The sequence below is a fragment of the Aotus nancymaae genome, unplaced genomic scaffold, assembly GCF_030222135.1.
Source record: "Aotus nancymaae isolate 86718 unplaced genomic scaffold, 86718_ANA_hifiasm-v0.15.2.pri h1tg000062l, whole genome shotgun sequence".
Lineage (NCBI taxonomy): Eukaryota > Metazoa > Chordata > Mammalia > Primates > Aotidae > Aotus > Aotus nancymaae.
The window spans coordinates 31,780,037-31,807,559 of NW_026988476.1; the positions used below are offsets into that span (position 1 = coordinate 31,780,037).

Sequence of the window (27,523 nt, forward strand, 5' to 3'; positions counted from 1 at the left end):
AGCAGCCCAATAACTGAACCATGCAGTCCTGGATCCTGGGTTTAAGGCTTTTTAGTGCGGACCAAAAAATACCTTACCAGATAAGGAATAGCCAGACCCTTAAAATTCTCTATTAAGAAGCCGAGGACTCGATCACGTGGCAGAGACTCCACCTCCGGGAGATCTTCAGTAAATATCTGTCAGAATGAACCTGAGTTCTAGCAGCAGAACCATCTGACTGCAGTCCCACCAAACACACGGGCATGTGAGCACAGGGATCAAACAGACTTTAGGAGGGGAAGGGGCACGAGAAGACATTTGCAGGCATGTCAGATGAGGCGCAGGCCTCCTCATGCCTGTGCAAGGCTCTTTCTACCAACTACAGCACTGCCTCACGCTTCCTAGTGTACCCTTTCAAACACCAAAGAGGACAGATGCACGAATCCACTCTCCTCTCCATCCACTGCTGTCCCAGGTGCAATCAGGACCAAGTGTGGTACCAGATCAATCCAAGAGACTCCCGTGGCTCACCTTCAGGCCATCTTCTGGGAAGTCTCTCAGCACCCACACTGAGTAGGAGAAAATCAAATGCAGGTTTTCTGTGCCTAGAGGGAAAAGCAGGATTTGTCAGCAGTTGAGGCCCACCCTGCCAGTGGCACTGGGAAGGCAGGTGGGCAGGCTGCCCCAGAATTAATTTTCCTGAAAAGATAGCTCAAGCATGAGCCATTCAGGGCTGCTGGCCCTACTGGGTTGGCTACATACCAGGGGGCTGTCATAGGTCAACCACCTAAGGATTTTTATGCCATCCGGAGGAATGAAATTGAGTGAACACAAGCATGGGAGGGAGGGGAGCAACCAACCAGAATCAGAAATGGAGGGAACCAGGTCATTTGAACAGGAGCGCTTTCCCACGCCTTTCAAAAGGTGGACTTACCCAGATGCTGCAGATACTGCACTGTCCTCTCGTGGCCTTTCAGAGGGGAGTTGGCTTTCTTGGACTGGTCCACAAGCACCTGCAGAGCTGGCCACCAAATCCAAGAACAAGGTCATGAGCCTTTTCCCCACAGGAGATTTGTCATATCCCAGCCAATTTCCCCTGCCATGTATAACAGCCCCTCCCAGATCCAAGGAACCACCTCCACCCCACCTTTCTCGTGGAGCCCCTTCTTCTCATACAGAATGATCAGCTCACTGTACTTGTGAGCCTTCTTCAGCACGTGCTCGCTCTCCTCAATGTGGCAGTGATTGTTCTCCAGGCGTAGCAAGGGTGCCACCAGGGCCACATTTGTCTGCAGAAAGAGCAGGACTTCAGTGGAAACTGCTTCCTAGGAAGCCCCAACCTTCCCTAGTGTAGGCCTGCTCCACGCTGAAAGGGCAGGGATGTAGCACAAGCAAGAGAAAGCAGACAACCCTCTTTCAGGACAGCAGGTGGTGGCTTTTAGCGCATTTATGACCCTTTGCACAATGTGTTTTAACGTTCTGTGAGGGAGAAGAGGGACAGAACTTCTTGAAGGAAATACTGTCCCAGCTGACTTTGTAGCACTAACTGCAATCCGACCAGAGAAGATGAACCCACTGTACAATTTTGCATCAATATCTTGCCTTATCCTCTTAATTCCAAGAGACTCAAGGCATCAGGAGAAGTCTATATGGTTTCCAGAATCGATGACTTCACTCTTACTAGTGGCAGATCCCCCAGGGTCTAGCACTCCCTTTGACTTTCCCAGACTGTCAGGGGGAATTGTGGCACCTGAGCGCTCAGGTAACTCACATGGAGATAGCACTTGAGCAGGGTGGTGTCGATGATTTGTAGCAGCTTCTTCTTGGATTTGATGGTGGGAGTGCCTTCCATGAGTGGGGAGGTGCTTGACTGGTGATCAGAGTCATTCAGCTTCTTTACCAGTTGACTTCGTTTCTGCAAAGGTCAGGGGTTAAGGCCAGGACTAAGTCTTCCTTTGTCACCTGGGCTAGTGGGTAATTCTGAATACCTCCAAATCAGCTCATGCCTATTGGCCTGATCTCGATTTGATTTTTAGCACTGCCAAACTGCCAGAGACAATAATAATTATTTATTGAATATTTACTACAGACTAGGTACCATGCCAAGCACTTCATATATACCATCTTAAACCTAGAACAAGTGCAGATAATATCATCCTTATTTTATAGGTGAGGAACCCAAGGCACAGATGTCAGCTGCTACATAAGGGGCAGGGCAGGATTGAAACTGGGGTCTGACTCCAAATCTCATGTTCTTTCATTTTTTAAGAAGTCAATCTTGGCCGGGCACAGTGGCTCACACCTGTAATCCCAGCACTTTGGGAGGCTGAGGCGGGCAGATCATGAGGTCAGGAGTTCGATACCAGCCCGACCAACATGATGAAACCCTGTCACTACTAAAAATGCAAAAATTAGCTTGGCATGGTGGCATGCACCTGTAATTCCAGCTACTCAGGAGGCTGAGGCAGGAGAATTGCTTGAACCCAGGAGGCAGAGGTTGCAGAGAGCCGAGATCATGCCACTCTAGCTTGGGCGACAGAGTGAGACTTGATCTCAAAAACAAAAATTACCTTATTGAGGTGTAACTTACAATAAAATATAACCTTTTAAATTGTACCATCAGATGCATTTTGACAGCTGGGCACATGCATGTAACCACCACCTCAGTGAAGGAAGGTAACATTTCTATCACTCCAGAAAGTTCCTTGTGCTGCTCCCAAACAATCCCATCCACTGATCTGCTTTTAATCCTTGGAAATGAGTTTCTGCCTATCCTAGAACTTCATTCAGTATGTATTCTCTTGAGTGTGGCAAAGCCCATGGTCTTGCTATGCCATCTCTCTGGCACAAGACTAGTGTCAGTTACTTCATGCATTCCCAGTGTCAGTGAAGAAGGCCAGGAAAGAATGTGTGCTCACCTTCCTACGACAAAGACATTGGCAGTGGAGGGTCTTCCACAATGCTACAGGCTTTGGGAGATACTATTCCCAGGAATCGTTTGTACTTGGCACAGCGTTGTGCAGGGTATAGGCAATGGCAAGTTTGTGTGCTCCTTGCAGACTGCCAGCCCCAGGAGGGTACCCCTGGAGCCCAATGTCAAGGAAGGACCAAGGCCACCCATGCCTGATCAGACCTGCAGGCATTCACTGACCCAGAGGCAGAAAGTGGAAAGCGGCATGACAATTTTTCCAGCAATACTTTTTTTTTTCAGACAGAGTCTTGCTCTGTAACCAAGGCTGGAGTGCAGTGGCACAATCTCAGCTCACTGAAACGTCCACCTTCTGGGTTCAAGTGATTCTCCTGCCTCAGCCTTCTGAGTAGCTGGGATTACAGGTACAGGCTACCAGGCCCAGCCAATTTTTGTATTTTTAGTAGAGTCGGAGTTTTGCCATGTTGGCCAGGATGGTCTCGAACTCCTGACCTCAGGTGATTTCCCATCTTGGCCTCCCAAAGTGCTGGGAATACAGGCATGAGCCACCGCACCCAGCCCACAGCAATATTTCTCAGTGCCTATGCTGGAGCATTCTGGAGACCCCTTAGAAAGGTCTGCAGAACACTTGAGAGGAAAAAATATCAGTAAGGCCTCTGATTCTGAATGGGTACACAGGAAATAAACAATAGCCTTCTATGACAGAAATCTGGGGTTAAGAGGCTTCAATGGAGATGTTGGTTTTAGTGCTGACTTAAAAAAATTTAACTTACGTGTCTATAACAGTAAATCATAAAAAAATTTAAATCTAAATACCTCCCTAAAAAACATGTTATAGAAGAGTATGTATTGACAAGGAAGGACTTTCTCAGTATATGGCTAAATTTTTTTTAAGTAAGCTATAAAACAATATCTAATTTGATATCCATTTGCAATAAATAAACCAAGAAGTAAATACACAAAAGCTAATTGATAGATATAAAAGTCTAGAAGGACAACACTAAAATGTTAGTTTCTTATGTTCTGGTTGTAGAGTTACAGGAAATTTGTATTTCTGCTTTGTCCTTTTTTGTGTGTTTTCCAAGTGGTTCCATGTATAGGAGGCATTTTCCCTAAAACCATGTATGTTACAGAAAGTTTGTTTTAAAAAAAACTTGTACTCCTCTATCAATTAAAATTTACCTTTTTTAGTTCCTATAACATCTTAGTGTGAATTTACTATGAATTAAGATTTGGCAGAAAAACCCCACCTCAATGGTACTGTTAAGTTAGAAGAATTGGCAGAAAGAAACCTTACCCCAGGCAGACTTCCTAGAGCATTCATTTATGGACTGTCTTGGCATTAGAGAAGGCCCTCAATTCCTTGCCATTGAGAAACAAGTAGTGACACTCCCAGGCAAACTCTCACGCATTCTGTATTATACCTACCTGTGTCAGGTAGTCAATTAGAGCTAAGTGCGCCTTCTCCAGTTCAGCCCCCGAGAGCACAGGCAATGGGTTGGGATACTGCAACTGCTTCCTGTAGTCTGTGGGCAGCAGGTCAGGGTACAGGCCCATCACATGGGTGGGATCTATATGGAAGGTAAACATGATTCCCCTGGAAAGGAGCCTAACAATTTACGGATAAAATAAAACGAGACTATTACTATAGCAAAATAAGTTCCAGACTGATTAAAAAAAAAAAAAAGACTCAGTTCATAAACATTCAATGAACTGTAGACTTATGATCTGAGCACTTTTTATACATGTTAAAATTCACTAAAACAGCACAAAAATGGCATGACTCTGTATTCAAATACACAGACACAAAGAATTAGAATTGAATATTTATCAAGTCTCTAAAAGTAGAGAATAAAAATTTTTTTTTGTTTGTTTTGAGACAGAGTCTTTGTCTGTTGCCCAAGCTGTGCAGTGGCATGATCTCAGCTCACTACAACCTCCGCCTCCTGGGTTCAGGCAATTCTCCTGCCTCAGTCTCCCAAGTAGCTGGGACTACAGGTGACCACCACCATGCCTGGCTAATTTTTTGTATTTTTAGTAGAGATGGGGTTTCACCGTGTTAGCCAGGATGGTCTCAATCTCCTGACCTTGTGATCTGACCGCCTCAGCCTCCCAAAGTGGTAGGATTACAGGTGTGAGCCACCATGCCTGGCCGAGAATAAAACATTTCTAAGGAAAAATGCTGACATTGAAGTAGAAGAGATCAAGAAACTTGATACAAAATTTATATTTAAAAAATTACTAAAAAAAAAAAACCCAGACAACAGGCTAGAGAATATATTTGTAGTATATATGGCAAGAGGCTAATTTGTTGATTATAAGACTGGACAGCATAGTGAGACCCATGTCTACAAAAAATTTTTTAAATTAGCTGGGCGTGGTGGCACGTGCATGTATCCAGCCACTTGGGAGGCTGAGGGGGGAAGATTGCTGGAGCCCAGGAGGTCAAGGAGGCAGTGAGCTGTGATCGTGCCACTGTACTCCAGCTGGGCAAGAGTGAGACCCTGTCTCAAAATAATTTTTAAAAACAGGATAATATGTTGATTAGATAAAACAAATGCACACAAATTGATAATAAAATGTAAGACTTCATTTGATAAATGACCAAAAGACAAGACCAACTGACAAGAGAATACAAAAAAGTGGGAAAATGTTCTGCTACATTAAGAATCAAAATGGTACACATTAAAAATGTCAGAGGTGACATTTTCCTTCTATCTTAGAATTTATTATATTCTCACTGATGCACACAGATTTTTTTTTTTTTTTTTTGAGACAGGGTTTTGCTCTGTCTCCCAGGCTGGATATGGAGTGCAGTGGCACAATCTTGGCTTCTTGTCGTCTTGATCTCCTGGCTCAAGCACTCCTCCTGCCTCAGCCTCCCAAGTAGCTGGGTCTACAGGCATGCACCACCCTGCCAGCTAATTATTTTTAAATTATTTGTGCCGGGCGCGGTGGCTCAAGCCTGTAATCCCAGCACTTTGGGAGGCCAAGGCGGGTGGATCACGAGGTCAAGAGATCGAGACCATCCTGGTAAACATGGTGAAACCCCGTCTCTACTAATACAAAAAATTAGCTGGGCATGGTGGTGCGTGCCTGTAATCGCAGCTACTCAGGAGGCTGAGGCAGGAGAATTGCCTGAACCCAGGAGGCGGAGGTTGCGGTGAGCCGAGATCGCGCCATTGCACTCCAGCCTGGGTAACAAGAGCGAAACTCCGTCTCAAAAAAAAAAAAAAAAATTATTTGTAAAGACGAGGTTTCACTATGTTGCCCTAGGCTTGTCTCAAACTCCTGGACTCAAGCAATCCTTTCTCTTTGGTCTCCCCAAAATACTAGGATTATAGGCATGAGCCACCACACCTGTCCACTCCTAGACTGTAACAGCAAAAAGCTCTAAGTAGCCAACATATCCTCATTGCTACTGGGGATTGGTTAACTGATTATATAATTTATAGTGTATCAATACTGTAGAACACTATTGTTTATGGTCAATCGTCACTTAGCATCCATTTCTACTCCTTTCTATTTTCTCTTCTGCCCACAGGGGCTATAAAACTGAAAACTACTTTTCTTAAACTCCCTAGCAGTCAGGTTTCTAAGTGAAAATCTAGTTCCACCCAGAAACAGGATATGAGATTTGGAAACTGATAGTGAGATGGAAGCCTCCCTCTTTCAACTCATGAGTGTGTGTAGCCAGACTCAGCATTTCCAGTGTCTGGTTATCAGCTCTGCCATTCTGTAGAGGCACCTGCCTGGATATAGCAGCCTGCACCCAGTCACCAGCTCTGTGGGAACTGAGGTTGCTGCAGGGCATAGGCAGTGGAAGCAGCAGCACCTTGGTGACCTCTGGATCACAGGGATGTGCCAAGAAAATCAATGTCCAGTAGCGGACCCCTGTCTTCTGCTCCTTCAACTCATCCAACAATCTGTGTGTCTATGTATGGTAAAATATACATGTCACAATATTTATCCTTTTAACCATTTGTAAGCATATGATTCAGTGGCATTAAATATATTCGCACTATTGTGCAACCATCACTACCATCCATCTCCAGAACTTTTCTATCATCTCAAACTGAAACTCTGTATCCAACATTAAACAATTACTCCTTATTCTCCCTCCATTCCAGCCCCTGGAACCTCTACTTTACTTGTGGTCTCCATGAATCTGCCTACTCTAGGTGCTTCATATAAGGAAGGGCAAGTTCTCTCTTCCAGACTATGTGGAGTCTTGGCAGGAGGACAGCTCTAGGGACCTACCTTTGCGTTCAGAAGCAGAGGGGAACCAAACCTCTTTCTCCACCCCTGGTAGAGTCTGGGGGTCAGACCATGACCTAATCCTGGCTAATCAGATTCCCCTGATCTGGAGGAAATCATGCAAAGATGACAAGCAGTGTGGTACACACCAACATATAGCATATATCCCATCCTATGTGCTTCTCTTAGGTAACATGACACACCTCCATCAAGAGGTGAAGTCTGGAGAGAAGATCCAAGATGGCCGATTAGACACAACTTCAGTGCACAACACCCAGCGAGAGAGACACAGAACTCCAGAGATCTCCTAGCTCCAACTGAGGTACCAGGTGCATTTCAACGGGTCTGGTCCCATGGCGAGCAAAACCCACTCAGGGCAGACCGAGGCGGGGAGGGGTGCTGCTTCACCCAGAAAGTGCCTCTGACCTGCGAGTCGGAGGCCCCCTCTCTGACACTCTGGTCCAGATATAGCGCTTCCCCCAAAGCCTCAGCAATACACAGAACAGGGGATCTTTGCCAGTCAAGCGCCAGGAATTATAAGCATGGAGCTGAATAAGAGCCTGCAGATGGAGCTATCGCCCCCTCCCCCCGCCCAGAGGGAGAGGGAGCTGTAAGCCAAGTAGATCCACAAAGATGGGAAAAAACCAGCGCAAAAAAGATGAAACCATCAAAGACCAGAACACCTCTTCTCCTTCAAGGGATCACAACTCCTGAACAATACAGGATCACAACTTGACCAAGGAATGCGACGAATTGACAGAAACAGGCTTCAGAAGGTGCATAATAACAAACTTTTCAGAGCTAAAGGAACACATTCTAACTCAATGCAAAGAAACCAAAACCTTGAAAAAAGGTTAGACGAAATGATAACTAGAATAACCAGCTTAGAGAAGAACATAAACGACTTGATGGAGTTAAAAAACACAGCACGAGAACTACACGAAGCAAATACAAGTTTTGATAGCTGAATCAATCAAGCAGAAGAAAGGATATCAGAGACTGAAGATCAACTCAATGAAATAAAAAGAGAAGGCAAGACAAGAGAAAAAAGAGTGAAAAGAAATGAACAGAGCCTCCAAGAAATATCGGATTATGTGAAAAGACCTAATCTACACTTGATTGGTGTACCTGAATATGATGGAAATAATGAATCCAAGCTGGAAAACACGCTCCAGGATATTATCCAGGAGAACTTCCCAAGCCTAGCAAGGCAGTCCAAATTTCAAATTCAAGAAATACAGAGGACTCCACAAAAATATTCCTCAAGAAGAGCAGCCCCAAGGCACATAATGGTCAGATTCACCAGAGTTGAAATGAAGGAAAAAATGCTAAGGGCAGCCAAAGATAAAGGTCAGGTCACCCACAGAGGGAAGCAAATCAGACTTACAGCAGATCTCTCGATAGAAACCCTACAAGCCAGAAGAGAGTGGGAGCCAATATTCAACATCCTTAAAGAAAAGAACTTTCAACCCAGAATCTCATATCCAGCCAAACTAAGCTTTGTAAGTGAAGAAGAAATAAAATCCTTTACAGACAAGCAATTATTGAGAGATTTTTGTCACCACCAAACCTGCCCTACAAGAGCTCCTGAAAGAAACACTAAGCACGGAAATGAACAACTACCAGTCACTGCAAAAGCAAACCAGTTGGTAAAGACTAAAAATGCAATGAAGAAAACGAGTCAACTAATGGGAAAGAAAACCAACCAGTAACAAAATGGCAGGATCAAATTCACACATAACAATATTAATATTGAATGTAAATGGCCTAAACGCCCCAATCAAAAGACACAGACTGGCAAACTGAATAAAAAATCAGAACCCGTCGGTGTGCTGTATTCAGGAAACCCATCTCACATACAAGGATACACATAGACTCAAAATAAAGGGATGGAAGAAGATTTACCAAGCAAATGGAGAGCGAAAAAAAAAGCAGGGGTAGCAATCCTAGTTAGTCTCTGATAAAATGGACTTCAAACCAACAAAAATCAAAAGAGACAAAGAAGGACACTACATAATGGTAAAAGGATCAATCCAACAGGAAGAGCTAACTATCCTAAATATATACGCCCCCAACACAGGAGCACCCAGATACATAAAGCAAGTTCTTAAAGACCTAAAACAAGATTTAGATTCCCACACAATAACAGTGGGAAACTTCAACACTCCACTGTCAATATTAGACAGATCAAGATCAATGAGACAGAAAATTAACAAGGATATCCAGGACTTGAATGCAGAGCTGGACCAAGTGGACCTAATAGACATATACAGAATGCTCCACCCCAAATCCACAGAATATACATTTTTCTCAGCACCACATTGCACTTACTCTAAAATTGAACCACATCATTGGAAGCAAATCACTCCTCAGCAAATGCAAAAGAACAGAAATCATAACAGTCTATCAGACCACAGCGTAATCAGACTAGAACTCAGGACCAAGAAACACACTAAAACCTGCACAACCACTTGGAAACTGAACAACTTGCTTCTGTGTGTCAACCGGATAAACAATGAAATGAAGGCAGAAATAAAGATGTTCTTCGAAACCAACTAGAATGAAGACACAATTTACCAGAATCTCTGGGACGCCTTTAAAACAGTGTCGACAGGAAAATTTAGAGCAATAAATGCCCACCAGAGAAGAGAGGAAACATCTAAGATCGACATCCTATCTTCAAAATTGAAAGAGCTAGAGGAGCAAGATTAAAAAAAACTCAAAAGCTAGCAGAAGACAAGAAATAACTAAGATCAGAGCAGAACTGAAAGAGACAGAGACACAAAAAACCCTTCAAAAAATCAATAAATCCAGGAGCTGGTTTTTTGAAAAGATCAATAAAATAGACAGACTGCTAGCCAGATTAATGAAAAAGAAAAGGGAGAAGAATCAAATAGATGCAATAAAAAACGATAAAGGGGATATCACCACTGATCCCACAGAAATACAAACTACCATCAGAGATTATTACAAAAAGCTCTACTCACATAAACCAGTAAACCAAGAAGGAATGGATAAATTCCTAGACACTTGTACTCTACCAAGACTAAACCAAGAGGAAGTTGAAACCCTGAATAGACCAATAACAAGGGCTGAAGTAGGGGCAGCAATCAATAGCCTACCAACCAAAACAAGTCCAGGTCCAGACGGGTTCACAGCCGAATTCTACCAGACGTACAAAGAGGAGCTGGTTCCATTCCTTCTGAAACTGTATCAAACAATACAAAAGGAGGGAATCCTCCCTAACTCATTTTATGAGACCAATATCATCCTGATACCAAAACCAGGCACAGACTCAACTGAAAAAGAAAACTTCAGGCCAATATCCAAGATGAACATCGACTCAAAAATCTTCAATAAAATACTGGCAAACAGATTGCAACAGCACATCAAGAAGCTTATCCATCACGACCAAGTAGGCTTCATCCCGGGGATGCAAGGCTGGTTCAACATACTCAAATCCATAAATGTACTCCATCACATAAATGGAACCAAAGACAAAAACCACATGATTATCTCAATTGATGCAGAGAAGGCCTTTGACAAAATTCAACAGCCCTTCATGCTAAAAACTCTCAATAAACTAGGTATTGACATAATGTATCATAAAATGATAAAAGCTATATATGACAAACCTACAGCCAATATCATACTGAACGGGCAAAAACTGGAAGCATTCCCTTTGAAATCAGGCACTAGACAAGGATGCCCTCTCTCACCACTCCTATTCAACATAGTATTGGAAGTTCTAGCCAGAGCAATCAGGCAAGAAAAAGAAATAAAGGGTATTCAATTAGGAAAGGAGGAAGTCAAACTGTCTCTATTTGCAGATGACATGACTGTATATCTAGAAGACCCCATTGTCTCAGCCCAAAATCTTCTCAAACTGATAAGCAACTTCAGCAAAGTCTCAGGATACAAAATCGATGTGCAGAAATCACAAGCATTCCTATACACCCATAACAGACAGAGAGCCAAATCAAGAGGGAACTGCCATTCATAATTGCTACAAAGAGAATAAAATACCTAGAATACAACTAACAAAGGATGTAAAGGACCTCTTCAAGAAGAACTACAAACCACTGCTCAATGAAATAAGAGAGGACACAAACAGATGGAGAAACATTCCATGCTCATGGTTAGGAAGAATCAGTATTGTGAAAATGGCCATACTGCCCAAAGTAATCTATAGATTCAATGCTATCCCCATCAAGCTACCAATGACCTTCTTCACAAAACTGGAAAAAACCATTTTAAACTTCATATGGAATCACAAAAGACCCCGCATAGCCAAGACAATCCTAAGCAAAAAGAATGAAGCGGGAGGCATCACATTGCTGGACTTCAAACAATACTACGAGGCTACAGTAATCAAAACACCATGATACTGGTACCAAAAAAGAGACATAGACCAATGGAACAGAACAGAGACCCCAGAAGAAACACCACACATCTGCAACCATCTGATCTTTGACAAACCCAGCAAAAACAAGCAATGGGGAAAGGACTCCATGTTTAATAAATGGTGTTGGGAAAACTGGCTAGCAATGTGCAGAAAGCAGAAACTGGACACCTACCTGTCACCTTACACTAAAATTAACTCCAGATAGATCACAGATTTAAACATAAAACCTAACACCATAAAAATACTAGAAGAAAATGTACAGAAAACCATCCAGGACATAGGCATAGGCAAGGATTTAATGACTAAAACACCAAAAGTAATGGCAATAAAAGCCAAGATAGACAAATGGGATATAATTAAACTCCAGAGCTTCTGTACAGCAAAATAAACCATGATTAGACTGAATCAGCAACCAACAGAATAGGAAAAAATTTTTGCAATCGACCCATCAGACAAAGGCTAATATCCAGAACCTACAAAGAACTAAAACAGATATACAATAAAAAAAAAACCCATTCAAAAGTAGATAAAGGATATGAACAGATACTTTTCAAAAGAAGACATATATGAGGCCGACAAACATGAAAAAATGCTCATCATCACTGGTCATTAGAAAAATGCAAATCAAAATCACACTGAGATATCATCTCACGCCAGTTAGAATGGCAATCATTAAAAAATCTGGAGACAACAGATCCTGGAGAGGATGTGGAGAAATAGGAACACTCTTACACAGCTGGTGGGAGTATAAATTAGTTCAACCAATGTGGAAGACAGTGTGGCAATTTCTCAAGGATCTAGAAATAGAAATTTCATTTGACCCAGCAATCCCATTACTGGGTATATACCCAAAGAACTATAAATCATTCTACTATAAAGACACATGCACATGTATGTTCATTGCAGCACAGTTTACAATAGCAAAGACCTGAAACCAAACCAAATGCCCATCAATGACAGACTGGACAAAGAAAATGTGGTATATATATACCATGGAATACTACGCAGCCATAAAAAACGATGAGTTCATGTCCTTTGTAGGGACTTGGATGAATCTGGAAACCATCATTCTCAGCAAACTGACATAAAAACAGAAGGCCAAACACCGTATGTTCTCACTCATAGGTGGGTGTTGAACAACGAGAACATGTGGACTCAAAGAGAGGAGCATCACATGCTGGGGGCAGTTGCGGGGGGATAGGGGAGAGAGAGTGGGGGGTGGGGAGGGAGGGAAGGGTGGGGAGGGATAACATGGGGAGAAATGCCAGATATAATATCCACCTAAAGTAAAATAAAAAATAATAATAATAATAATAAGCCAGGTGTGGTGGTACACACCTGTAATCCCAGCTACTTGGGAGGCTGAGGCAGGAGAATCTCGTGAACCCAAGAGGTGGAGGTTGCAGTGAGCCAAGATTGTACCACTGCACTCCAGCCTGGGTGACAGAGCAAGAGTCCGGGAAAAAAAAAAAAAAGAGGTGAAGTCTGAACTTCCTTGCCTTGAACCTGGCAGGACCCTTGTAAACCAACAGAATATAGCAGGAGTGAGATTCACAAAAAGCACTGAGGCTTCTACCTAGGTCTCTTGGACACTCTTTCTAGAAAGAGCCAGCTGTTATGCATGAAGACACTCAAGCAGCTCTGAAGACCCACTTGGACAAGAATTGAGGCCCCCAGCTCCAGCCAGCACCACCTTGTCAGCCATATGAGTGAGCCAGATTGGAAGTGGATCTTCTAGCCTGGTCCAGACTTCAAATGACAGTAGCCCAGTTGACATAAAACTGCAACTGCCTGAGAGACCTGAAGCAAGGACAGTGCAGCTGACCCCTTCCTAAATTCCTGACCAACAAGTACTAACAGAGACAGGTGATTATTGTGACTTTAAGCCATACAGTTTTGGGGAGATTTGTTAGATAGCATTAGATAGCTAATACACTAGTAGGGGGCAATTTTTATCAAGGATACAATAACAGGGGAAGTGGCAGGGGCAATGGCTAAGGAGGTGGCTATGCCAGTGCAGGATGGCCCAGCCTGTCCTGGCTATAAACTGATCACTGTCTGGCTTCCTCTTTCCAGTTGGGAGAGCCTCCAGAGCTCCCTTCATTTCCATCTATTCCCCAGCCTAATCTCCCATCAATTTTATGGGTTCTTCTAACTGTCATTACCCTAATATTCCAATAAACCCTGCTTAATTTATCCAGATTCTACTTAAACAATCCAGAGTTGGTATCCATTGCTCACAACCAAGAATCTTAACTGATACAGGGAGTTACCACAGTTCATTACTGGCCAAGGTTGAGGAATGGTGGAAAAAAGGCAAAGCAATGAAGAGGAGAAAAGAGGAGATACTAGTATGATAATAGAGTCAAACCAAGTATATATAGATTAGCAAAAATGGAATATACAGAAATGAAATTCAATACTAACAACATCAAACACTTACAAGACACTTGTTAAGTGCCACTGTTTGAAGCACTTCATAGAATCCTTACAGCAACACTCTAAGGTAAGCAGTAATATGATCATTCTTTTTGGCAGAGGAGAAAGCAGAAACACAGAAAGTAACTCTGCCAGACCTCAGGCACACTCCAGGGTACCTGCTCCTTGCCACTATACTCCTGTCTAGAGGTTTCAGGACACTAAGAAAAGGAAGGGCTTCATGGCACTGCCCTTGTGTTGGCTCTCAAAAATAGTCAACAGTTTAATCCAAAGACTTTGGTCTAGAACAGTGTCCAATAAACACTAGCTGATCAAATACCCATTTGTTGAACTGAATGACTTTCTGGTACCTTCCTCTAATGGCAAGGGTATATCATACTGGAAAACTGGGAGTCCACATTTATTGAGAAGACCAAATTCATAGGATTGGGAGTACAGACACGTAACCACTGTGGTCACCCCACAGGATCTTGCTAGGTATGAGGATCAATTTAGCTGAGCCCAAACTTTCTCCATTCTCAGAAGTCTGGGATCATTTCGCCCCATACTTTTCAGGCTCCCCTCTTCCATTAGTTCCTTATACTAAGGCCTCACCACTTGTTACCTGTGCCAAGTTTAGCAAAGACCTGCATGGACTCATCAAAACGCTTCTGGCAGAAGAGGTTGAAGGCATACAAGTTCTTGATGTGATGAATTTGTTGCTGCTTTTCACTGTCGGAATCATCTTTCATTTCCTATTAACACAGTAGAATAGGTAAGAGGTCCCACATTAAACAAATATTTGTTCAGTATGTTCTTGATGTTAGAGAAATAGCTAGGAGCTACAGACACCAAAGTGTACAGGACAGCCACATGATATCCACTTTGCAGACTGCCTTTACAGTCTACCTGTTAGACTGCTAAGTAACTAAGCAATTAAAACACAACAGGGTTTCTACGAGATGCCTAACTGGTAATCCTGAAAATTGTCATGGTCATTAAAAACAAGAAAAGATAGGCCGGGCGCGGTGGCTCACGCCTGTAATCCCAGTACTTTGGGAGGCCGAGGTGGGTGGATCACGAGGTCAAGAGATCGAGACCATGCTGGTCAACACGGTGAAACCCCGTCTCTACTAAAAATACAAAAATTAGCTGGGCATGGTGGCACGTGCCTGTAATCCCAGCTACTCAGGAGGCTGAGGCAGGAGAATTGCCTGAACCCAGGAGGCGGAGGTTGCAGTGAGCCGAGATCGCACCATTGCACTCCAGCCTGGGTAACAAGAGCGAAACTCCGTCTCAAAAAAAAAAAACAAGAAAAGATAAAATGTCACAGACCAGAGGACACTAAGAACACATGATAATGAAATGCAACCTGATTTCTGGATTTGATTCTGGAACAGAAAAAACGATAATAATAGAAAAACTGGCCAAATCTAAATCAAGTCTAGAGTTTAAAAACAGGAGGGGTCCCCAATCCAGTCTGAATCAGGGAGTCCAGGATGGATTCCAAGAGGGACCTAAACTGAGACATAAAGGATGAGCTGGATCAGACACGGTGGCTCACGCCTGTAATCCCAGCACTTTGGGAGACCGATGCGAGCATATCACATGTGGTCAGGAGATTGAGACCAGCCTGGCCAACATTGTGAAACCCTGTCTCTACTAAAAATACAAAAATTAGCAAGGCGTGGTGGCACAAGCCTGTATGTAATCCCAGCTACTTTAGAGGCCAAGGAAGGAGAATCGCTGGAACCTGGGAGGCGGAGGTTGCAGTGAGCCGAGATCACGCCACTCCATTCCAGCATGGGTGATAAAGACTGAAACTCCGTTTCAAAAATAAAAAGGATAAGTTGGAGTTAGCTAAGCGTGGCTGGGCAGGTGACAGGGAGGGGAAGAGAAGCATGTAGTCCCTGGCAAGGGAGACAGCACATGTGCAAAGCCCTAAGATGGCAGAGGGAGCACAGTGTACTCAAGGAATAAAAGACATCTGGCATAGCTGGCACAGTTGGGAAAGGTCTATTCTCAGTAAAAGCTAAATAAATGGAGCTGTTATCAGCTTTGTTTCTTCCTCATAACATTTTCCCCTTATACCTCTTTACCCAATCTTTACAAAATCTAGATTTTCTTCCAAAATGTCTCTCAATTTCCCTCCTTTTCTTTTCCTATTGCCGCCACCCTAGTCCAAGCCATCAACATGTGGCTGTCCCTGGTCTCAGCTCTCCTGCTTGGTGCTTCAAAGGCTTCCAAAACCTGGTGCCAGCCTCCTCATCTAGCTGAGTCCCAAACACTTACTCCACACCTTCTCCATTTAGGACAGGCTCCAAATGTGATAGACATCGGCCACATTTTTCACTTCCTTCACTTCCTCTCCATCTGTAATGCTTCATTTCCTGCTCTTGATCCTAATCTAGCATATTCTTAAAGGGTCAACTCAAATGTCCAACCTTAGGCTGCCTTTTCCAGCCCACAGTGAACTGTCCCTCTCTGATATTTGACTTCGGGACTTATCAACGCTAAAGTTTAGTATGTAATTTCCTTCTGAAAGTTCCATGTATGTTTGCTTTTCTATTTAAATAAAAGGTTACAGCCAGGTGTAGTGGTTCACATCTGTAATCCCAGCACTTTGGGAGGCTGAGGCAGGCAGATGACCTGAGGTGAGGAGTTCAAGACCAGCCTGGCCAACATGGTTAACCCCGTCTCTACTAAAAATAAAAAATAGCTGAGTGTGATGGCATGCACCTATAGTCCCAGCTACTCGGGAGGCTGAGGCAGGAAGATCACTTGAACCCAGGAGGCAGAGGTTGCAGTGAGTCAAGATCACACCACTGCACTCCAGCCTGAGACTCCACCTCAAAAAAAAAAAAAAGAGATCGCTTCCTCCCGGACTAAGATGATGTCAATCAACCTTTTTTGGTCATAAAAAGGGCAGAGCACAAAATAAGTATGAGCCTAGAAAAGAGAAGAAAAAATAGGAACCTACTTCCATTTTCTTTACCTGAGATTAAACAACCTGAACTAGGAAGATCACTGAAAAGACTCTGAGACCTTCCTGCTAAGAGAAATAGACCAAGGAGTTTCATACCGTATAACCTTTTTATAAAGTTCAAAAACTAAATACATTACTTCTATATATTAAATACACGTAAAAAATTAAACATACATGTTTAATCATTAAATATATATATTTTTCTTTTTTTCCCCTTGATCCTAGGACTTTATTACATATTTCAAATATATATTAAACAATATATATGTTAAACATATATTTATATATTAAATATAGATTTCAAATATATATGTAAGAGGAAGGTCATGATAAATACAAAATTTAGGATAATGATTACATCTGGAGGAGAGGCAGAGGGATGGGATTGGAAGGATTATAACAAGTTATAAAAGATATGGTTCTTGGGTAGGACGGTAAGTACATGGACATTCATTGTATTATTTTTTAAAATGAAAATAAAATAATACAGGACAATGCATGACTACAGAAAAAAAAAAACCAGTAAGATGCTGAAATTCAGTGCTCCAAGAAAGCAATCATCTTTATGAAATATTAACTATGTCTATTAAGATTGGATTTTTAAGTCCAGAACACATATATCCAAAGTAAATATGTTCTTCATGAGTAGCCACCATAGGTAACTAGAAGTAGCTGCATTCTAAAAAATTGCTTTCCTTTCAGAAATAGTTTACAAGACACTCTAGAAATTCAGTTTCATTACTATTATCTTCATAAAAATCTCTACTTTAAAGTATCACTATCTGAGGCTGGGCATAGTGGCTCACATCTATAATCCCAGCACTTTGGGAGGCTGAGACGGGAGGATCACTTGAGCTCAGGAGTTCAAGACTAGCCTGGGAAATGAAGTGAGACCCAATTTCTACAAAAAATAAAAAAATCAGCTGGGTGTGGTGGTATATGCTTGTGGTCCCAACAACACAGGAGGCTGAGATGCTGATCACTTGAGACCAGGAGGTTGAGGCTGCAGTGAGCCAAGACTGCATCACTGCACTTCAGCCTGGGTGACAGAGACCCTGTCTCAAAAACAAAAAACAAAAAACAAAAAAAAAAACACAAAAATACATAAAGTAGCAATATCTGGCTTAACAACTAGGTTAGGCTCAGAATGACTTTTGGTTGTTTCCTAAAAGCAAATCCATCCCCTACAGATGACAATAATCATGACTGAGGATGTTTAAAAGAACAAGACACAGACTCTGACATCAATCTTCAAAATGAGAGCATCTTTGGAACAAGAGGTAGTCACTGGTTTGCTGTGAACAAGATCCCTTGCATACATTAGAGTAAGCATCATAAATATAAGACTGCAGCCTGGCTGAATACAATAACTGGAAGTAGTTTCAGAATATCAAAAGAAAGCCTACTTATCCAAACATAGGAGTCTACTGTTGAAAGGAATTTTGAGGGATCCTCTAGTTGTTGCATTCGACTTGACTCTAACAACACATTTATGATGGTTACTTTAATGTCTGCATTATGTCTAATTTTTCAAGACCATACAATATATATTAAATATTTTATTATCCTATTTTTTTTTTTTTTTGAGATGGAGTCTCGCTATGTCACCCAGGCTGGAGTACAGTGGTATGATCTTGGCTCAATGCAACCTCCACCTCCCAGGTTCAAGCAATTCTCCTGTCTCAGCTTCCCAAGTAGCTGGGATTACAGGTGCCTGCCACTACACCCAGCTAATTTTTGTAGTTTCAGTAGAGACAGCGTTTTGCCATGTTGGCCAAGCTGGTTTTGAACTCCTGACCTCAGGTGATCCACCTGCGTTGGCCTCCCAAAGTGCTGGGATTACAGGCATAAGCCACCACTCCTGGCCTCTCACATTAATTCTACAAGGTACTATTACTCTAATTGACATTCATTCTACATTTGACAGATAAAGTGAAAAAGCAAAATCACTTAGAGTTACATAGATATTTTATGGTGGAGTCAGACCCAGTATCCAAGGCCCCTGACTTTCAGCTATGTCCTTATTCTACTAATCCAAAATAAATATGAACACTGAAACCCAAATCACCTACTTTCAATAACAATAAGGAAGGCAGATTAGTCAGGAACAAGACTTACTGCGAGCTGCAGAGCCAATTCAAATTGCTTGTCCTGGAGAAGCTGTTGGATTTGGGTTGCCATGGGGACAGGGATGAGTCTCCAAACAAAATGATTGCTGGCCACATAGATAATGTTTGATCTGGAGGTAAGAGTAAAAATATTAGCAAAAGATCACAGGCTTTGTGATGACACAGGTGACTTTACAACTTTGGGAAAATATGCAGCCATGGTAAAGAAAGAAATTCCTTACCCTCCTGAGGTAATGAAACGAGGCCTTTGCAATTCAATGCTTTGGACCAGAAGCCTTGGTTCAAATGTTCGGATCTCCACATATCGAGGCAACACTGCGATGATGTAGGGAGGCTGGTGCTCTGTGACGGAGAACATATAAAGTAGTTGTTCTGGTCTAAGGCTTTGGGTTTATGGACTGTTTCAGCTGCTTATTCTAAGATGTATTTAAATGGATCAACAAAAAGTCCACTAGTCAAATATCAAGCTGGGATCTTACACTGGATTCAGAAAGAAAAAAAAAATTAGTCTGTAATCCCAGCAACCTGGGAGGTTGAGGTGGGAAGTTTGTGTAAACCTGGAGTTTGAGACCAGCCTAGGCAACTTAGTGAGACATTGCCTCAACAAAAACGTTTTTTTAAAAATTAGGTGTGGTGGCACACACCTGTAGTACCAGCTACTCAGAGGCTGAGGTGGGAAGATCCTTTGAGCCCAGGAGTTTGAGGCTGCAATGAGCCACAACTGCACCACTGCATTCCAGCATGGGTGACAGAGTGAGATCCTGATTCTAAAAAAAGAAAAAAAAATGTTTTGCTTGAGTTATGATAAGAGAATCTCTTGCACAAAAGAGATGCATCAGCTTTGCTGACAGTCGCCTGATCCCACTCCTGCCTTATTGCCCAAATAACTGGATAAAAGTTTCACTTGCTCTTTTTTCATCAGTCACAAAGCCACGCCAGACAAAAGCCAGTTGCAGCTGCCCCTACAGTGCATCAGTGCAAGAAACAGGTAACAGAACCTCTTCTTTCATTCTCTTAGAAAGGGGGAAAAAAAAAGGTAAATTCTATTTTCCCTAAAATTACTCTAAGGGAAGAGTTCCACATTTCTAGTCAATGTTGTTTCTGCTAGAAATTTTCACAGAGAAAAGGTGTGATGCTCCACCTGATGGCTGCTATGGTTTGATTGTTTTTACTCCCTCTGAAACTCATATGTTGGATACTTAATCATTCCCAGTGCAAAAGTGTTGGAAGGTGGGGCCTAATGGGAGGTGTTCAGGTCATGAGGCTCCACCCTCATCTATGGATTAATGGACTATAAAAAGGGCTTATGGGAGTGGGTTCTCTCTCTTCTACCATGTGAGAACAAAGAGCTTATCTTTCTCTTACCCTTTTCCTTCCACCATGTGAAGGAGCATCAAGAAGGCCCTTACCAGACACCAGATGCTGGCACCCTGAACTGGGACTTCCAAGCCTCCAAAACTGTGGGGAAACAAATTCTGTTTTTTATAAATTACCTAGTCTGTGGTATTCTGTTATAGCTGCATAAATGAACTAAGACAACGGCTTAATGGTAGAAGGTAGCTGGATGGACTTCTTAGTGTAGGCATTTTCTATTCGATACTTGCTGTCAAATCTTAAAATTGTTTTCCTCTATTATATACCATCTAAAAAAAACCTTTCATTCATCTATCCATGACCCAAAATTTACCCTTGCTGATCCAGTACAAATTATGTGTTATACTCCTTTTCTTCATTTTTTTCTCTCTCTTTTGGAAATAACTTTTAATATATCCACTATATTTTTCTGTACTTATTGCCAGGCATGTGACAATCCAAAGCTTAAAATGCTGGATGAAGCAGAACAATTCCACACAGTGCTAAAGAAGTCAGTATGTAAAAAGCAGAGCTGACAAAACCATAAAATCATTGCAAATCAAGTCTTCCAACATTTGAGAAGTTGTATGGTGAAGAAGATTTAACATAAACGGAAGGAATTTAGAAAATAAGCAACATAAAACACATCTTTTTTTTTTTTTTTTTGAGACGGAGTTTTGCTCTTGTTACCCAGGCTGGAGTGCAATGGCGCGATCTCAGCTCACCGCAACTTCCGCCTCCCGGGTTCAGGCAATTCTCCTGCCTCAGCCTCCTGAGTAGCTGGGATTACAGGCACGCACCACTGTGCCCAGCTAATTTTTTGTATTTTTAGTAGAGACGGGGTTTCACCATGTTGACCAGGATGGTCTCGATCTCTTGACCTCGTGATCCACTCGCCTCGGCCTCCCAAAGTGCTGGGATTACAGGCGTGAGCCACCGCGCCCGGCCCAAAACACATCTTTAAAAACACAAAATCTCAGAACAAGACTGAATAAGGATCTGCTTTACCTTACAATGAACTGTAAAATAAATTGTTTGTATACTACATTAAACATAATTTCACTAACTCAGAGACAATAGAAATATTTTTATGACTATATTCCATACTATATCAAGAATTAGTAAAAAACCACAGTGAGATATCAACTTTAGGATGTCTACTATTTAAAAAAAGAGAGAAAGAAAAGAACATGTGTTGATGAGAATATGGAAAAATTGGAACCCTTGTGCACTGTTGGTGGGACTATAAAATGGTGCAGCTGCTATGGAACCAGTATGGTGGTTCCTCAGAAAATTAAAAATAGAATCACCACATGGTCCAGGAATCCCATTTCTGGGCATACATTCAAAACAATTGAAAATCAGGACTTCAAGGAGATATTTGCACACGCATGTTCATAAGCAGCATTACACACAGTAGCCAAAAGGTGAAAGCAACCCAAGCACCCACGGACAGATGAATGGATAAACCAAATGTGGTGTATTAATACAGTGGAATACTATTCAGCCTTAAAAAGGAAGGCATGAACCTTGAGGACCTTATGCTAAAGTAAATAAGGCAGTCACAGAAAGACAAATACTGTATGATTCCCCTTATATGAGGCATCTAGAAGTCAAATTCATAGAAGCAGAAAGTAGAATGGCGGCTTCAGGGGCTGGAGGGAGAACTGAGGAGTTATAAATGGGTATAGAGTTTCCATTTTGCAACATAAAAAGTTTCTGAAGGTCTATTGTACAATAATGTTAACATACTTAATACCACTTTATACTTAAAAATGGTTCAGGTGGTAAATTGTATGTTATGTATTTTTTACTACATTTAAAAATAAAAATGTTTTTAAAAGTAAAAACACTAGTAAAAAACAAACCACTAGATGCATAATTACCACACAGAAATTTAACTTCAAAGAACATATTCATAAAAATAATTTACTAATGTGGCTAATCTGCTATGAATTTATATTCCTAATTATCCTTTTTTTTTTTTTTTTGAGACAGGGTATCTCTATATAGGCCAGGCTGGAATGCAGTGAGTGGTATGATCACGGCTTACTGCTGCCTCCATCTCTCCCAGACTCAAGTAATCGTCCCACATCACCCACCCAGGTACCTGGGACTATATGCATGCAACGCAATGCCCAGCTAATTTCTTAAATTTATTTTTTGTAGAGATGGGGTCTCACTATGTTGCCCAGGCTGGTCTCAAACTCCTCAGCTTAAGCACTCCTCCTGCCTCAGCCTCCCAATGTGCTGGGATTACAGGTATAAGCCACTATACTGGTTTAATTATCCATTTTCTGATAAAAAGTTTTTCCTATTATATTTGCAATTTATACTATCAATGAATAGGACGATAAAATTTCAAAGCTAAGAGGGAACTCAGAAATGAGTAACCTAAGAACTAAATCATATTTATATAATTTTGAATGCTACTGCTATTATGCTATTTTTCATCTTAAAAAAATTAAAAGCATATTGTTTTATATTGAATTTTTTATTTTCTTTTTATGCTTGCCTCATTTTGAAAAGTTAGTACAATTTTCTTTCATGCAAACTTGTATAAAATATGTAAAATTTCTTTCTCCTTTTAAAATCTGGTCAACTCAAATATGTTCTCATTTAACTAAAAAGGTAATCTACAACAGAAACCCCTTTGGTTGTCATATCTTATGTTGACAATAGAGATGGTCTGGATCTCGTTGTGTCTCTAAAACTGGGAGACTGGTTGGTGTACGGCAGGCATATAAATAATGACTGACAAAGATAATGATGCAATTGTTCAGCGAGCATTTCCTAATATGCTCTGATGTTTCAGGCACTCTACTATGTAATAAGGACTCAAAGTGGATCAAGACATGTATCCAGGCCTCACAAATTTCCTACAGGAACAGAGGAGACAGACCAGTCACGTGTGACAAGCTGCCGTGACAGAGATACCTGAAAGGGTTATGGAAGCACCAAGGAGAAGTCACTAATCCTGCCTGCAGGTCAGAGGAGACCTCATAGGGCAAGTGCCTGAAAATGGACTTCAGCAGTAAGGCACAAACATGGTTTTGAAAAGCACTGATAAAGGCCCCAGCTACTACCAAAGGTGGGAAAACAGGAACTCTCATATTGGGAAATCAGAAACACACTTGACTATTACATGCCTCTTAAATTTATCCACCAAGGTTCCTCTTCTGAAGGGAAAACAAGGTCCCCTAGAATATCAGGAAGCCTCGTGTAAAGCCCTGTAAGTCCCTCAAACTTGTTACTATCCATAATCCTGGGCCTTCTAAAATACTGACCTTTTGATTTCTCTTCCTTTTGGTCTACTCATCTCTAACCACCACCAGAATAATTACCCTAGAACATGATGCTTTTATCAAGACATTCTACCATTTAGGAATACACTGGCCTCCCAGACCAGAACACGGACATCTAACAAGCAGCCCTATTTCACTGCTCTGTAATTCAGACCACCTGTGTTATGTCAGGCTCTGTAACGCCCTCTCCCAAATCACCATGTATTTCTTTGGACTTCTACTCATTTATCAAACTGCTTTCTGCCTAGACTGAATGGGAATTTTTCTTCAAGCCAGATTCCAAACTCCCTGCCTGACCTAGTCCAATTTTATCTATGTAATGAAACTTTTTCCGACTAATTAAACAACAAACTTCCCTTTCTCTGAACTACTGAATTTTAACTCGTCCAATTTCACACCATAAGTAGCGCCTTGTTTTGTCTCTTTATGCAAGACTGTAACCCTTGTCTCCAGAGATAGGGGTCTTTAAAGACAGAAAGCATGTCAGTATGTCCCACTTCACAGCAGCAACTATTTTAGTAATGCTCTCTTCTGACCGAAAATAAAATGCTGCAAGGGTGGTTATATTCTTCCAGGCAATTCCACTGTGGAAAGCTGGGAACCTCAGGCAAGCATAGGAACACAAGCACCTAATGTGTAGAATAGAGACTGACACCCAAGTGTTGTCTGTGCCTCTAAGCTACAAAAAATATAGCAACAATCAAAAAACCCTTCAACATGGAATTACTACTACTACAAAAACTCTTCAATATGGAGTCACTCATACTACAGGAATACACAAGGAATTTCCACTAATTTCCAAATGTAATCTATTTGACAGAGGACACAATTAAAACTCTTAAAAAGGAGGAAGAAAAAAACTAAGAAGTGAAAAATAGCAGGAGACAATCACTTCCTAAAAGAAACATTTCTATTTATATGTTTTCCCCTCTAAAGTAAAATTCAGCTTCCTGCAATAACTAGACTTTTTTTTTCAAGCGATTCTCCTGCTTCAGCCTCCCAAGTAGCTGAAATTACAGGCATGCACCAGAATGACCGGCTAATTTTGTATTTTTAGTAGAAACAGAGTTTCTCCATGTTGGTTAGGCTGGTCTTGAACTCCCGACCTCAGGTGATCTGCCCACCTCAGCCTCCTAAAGTGCTGGGATTACAGATGTGAGCTAAGTTCCCAGCTGACTATCCCATTTTTAATGACCCTAAAGTGTCATCTACTAATAAGAAGGGGAACTGAAAGTGAATGGCACAATGCAAATGAGTCTGCTAAAGCTATGAACAGGACTCCGTTCTGCAGGAATGGCACAAAACCCCAGCCCAAAGTGGGAATAGCAGCTACTGTTGGTCTCACCCATGGCCACTGGTATGTCCGTCCAGTTCAGGGCACATTTCTGTGTGCAGATCCCTTCCTCATTGAGTACCACGGTGAGATCATCCTGGCCCACAGCCACTTTTCCATCAGCCAGGGGTGCAACTAAGGGCTCCAGCTGTTTTCCTGTTGGAAAGAGCTCTTTGATGGACCCCTTTCCATCCACCTATAGGAAGACACAGAGTGAGTCACCTAGCATTTCCCAGCTAGAGGCACAAACACAGACTGGAAAAATCCAGATAGAACCCAAAACCTAGAGAATCCAATAATATTCCTTGTTTGACATAAGAAAATGTTACAGAGTTCATTATAATAAGCTTTGTTATTGCAGTGAAAAACCAGTTCACTTGTTCTCTAATGCATAGAAAAGCATCTAGCCTGGCAACTGACAATGCCAGGTGCTGGCAAGAATGCAGAGCAACTAGAACTCTCAGTCACTGCTGGTGGGAATGCAAAATGTTGCAGCCATTTTGTTTGTTGGTTTCTTATAAATTTAAAGATACACTTACCATATGCCCCAGCAATCTCATTCCCAGGCATCTGCCCGGGAATGAAAATGCATATTTACACAAACACTTGTATGCAAATGTCTATAGAAGCTTTATTCAAATTTGCTAAAAACTGAAAACAACTTTATCCTTCAACTGATGAATGGATAAACAAACATCCATGCCATAGACTACTACTGAGCCACAAAAAAGAATAAACTATTAACACACATACAATGACATGGATGAATCTCCAATGCATTCTGCTAAGTGAAAGAAGCCAGAATATAAAGTGGCTTGCTCTGAAATAAAAAATAAATAAAAAGAAAGTTAAAGAAAAAAAAGAAGCCACACTTAAGAGGCTACATATTGTGTGACTCAATTTACATGACATTGTGGAAGAAGCAAAACTATAGGAGATGAAGAACAGATCAGTGGTTACCAGAGGTCTGAGGACAGAAGGAGAGGCTGACTTCAAAGGGGCAATATGAGGGAATTTTGGGGGATGATGGAAATGTGAATCTTGATTGTGGCATTAGTCACATAAATCTAAGTATGTGTCAAAACACAGAACTGTACACCAAAAAGAATCAATTTTAGTGTATGTAAATAAGTAATTTTTGAATAGCCTGGTCCTAAAGCAAGACTTCGCACCCTCAAGGTGATGTCAGTATCCAAGGTAGTCAGAGAATTGAGAGTCTTAACTCTAGCTTTTGCTCAGTTCCCTTACTCCTTGCAGAGCTCTCACCATCTTTAGGCCTAGTTGCTATCTAGTCAGTTGCACAGCAGTGACTCCTCCAGGAGTCTGTAACTCTGATGCTGATAAAATTAGGATATTCAAATGATAAAAAGATGGAACCAATATATTAATAAGATAATAATGGGGCTGGGCATGGTGGCTGTAATCCCAGCACTTTGGGAGGCTGAGGCGGGAGGGCTGCTTGAGCCCAGGAGTTCATAACCAGTCTATGCAATATATTGTGACTCCGTCTCTACAAAAAATACAAAAATTAGCTGGGTGGGGTGGAAGGCACCTGTGACCCCAGCTACTTGGGAGGCTGAGGTAGAAGGATTGCTTGAGCCCAGGAGGCGGAGGTTGCAGTGAGCCAAGATCCTGCCACTGCACTCCAGCCTTGGTGACAGAGGGAGACCCTGTCTCCAAAAAACAAAACAAAACAAAAAAAGATAACAATAATGAAGAGTTCACCCAGTCGAAGCTAGAGAGAAAGGCTTCTAGAATTGCCATGTCTAAATTATGAGAGGGGTGTGAAGCTAAGAGATTTAGATTACTTAATGAAATGAATGGTGTATCAATCTTTTCTACATCTAGTATGCATATTGGAGAAAAAACAATGTCATGGATATTTACAACTTACATTAAGAGAAAACACAGGTTATAAAGCAATTTTATAACATTTTATTTTTACAAATAGGATGGAAGCTCATGTACCAAAAAGTTGCTTTGACTATTTCTGAGTGTGGGGGCTATGGTTGATCTGCACTTCCTTTATCTCCTTATCTATCTATATTTTCTGTAATAAACACATGTGGCTTCTGAAATTTAAAAAAATACTGAAAATCACTTTCAGAACAAATATATGAAAAGATTTGAGGGCAGGGGAGGAAACTCAAAGTCTTAAAAATACTTAAGCTTACACTAAAATTAGTTTATAATCCCTGAGCACTGAAGCCTTAAGGATAGCAGTCCATGATGATCCATTGGACAGAGGCAAGAAGCCTTCATTATGTATCCCAAGAGTTAAATACACACTGTGGATCATCATTATGTAGAGAACTGAGCGTTGACTCTTGGACTGACAAGTTACAAAGACATCTTATTTGTGAAAAATTCTGAGCATGGGCAGGGTGCAGTGGCTCACGCCTGTAATCCCAGCACTTCGGGAGGCTGAC

The 27,523-nt window shown here is 41.6% G+C and overlaps 1 protein-coding gene across 2 annotated transcripts in view; it reads right to left on the reverse strand.

Moving 5' to 3' along the window:
* The window catches only part of VPS39 (VPS39 subunit of HOPS complex), a 61,239-nt gene that overhangs the window by 6,576 nt on the left and 27,140 nt on the right, over positions 1–27,523 (reverse strand). For both annotated transcript variants that reach the window (XM_012442319.2, XM_012442318.2), the window contains 10 exons: positions 25,107–25,290; positions 19,325–19,445; positions 19,093–19,213; positions 14,614–14,743; positions 4,337–4,479; positions 1,751–1,894; positions 1,127–1,268; positions 914–1,000; positions 511–584; positions 78–176 (listed from right to left, as the gene is read on the reverse strand). In XM_012442319.2, the coding sequence (XP_012297742.1) occupies positions 78–176; positions 511–584; positions 914–1,000; positions 1,127–1,268; positions 1,751–1,894; positions 4,337–4,479; positions 14,614–14,743; positions 19,093–19,213; positions 19,325–19,445; positions 25,107–25,290 (1,245 nt within the window). The remainder of the gene's footprint in view (positions 1–77; positions 177–510; positions 585–913; positions 1,001–1,126; positions 1,269–1,750; positions 1,895–4,336; positions 4,480–14,613; positions 14,744–19,092; positions 19,214–19,324; positions 19,446–25,106; positions 25,291–27,523) is intronic.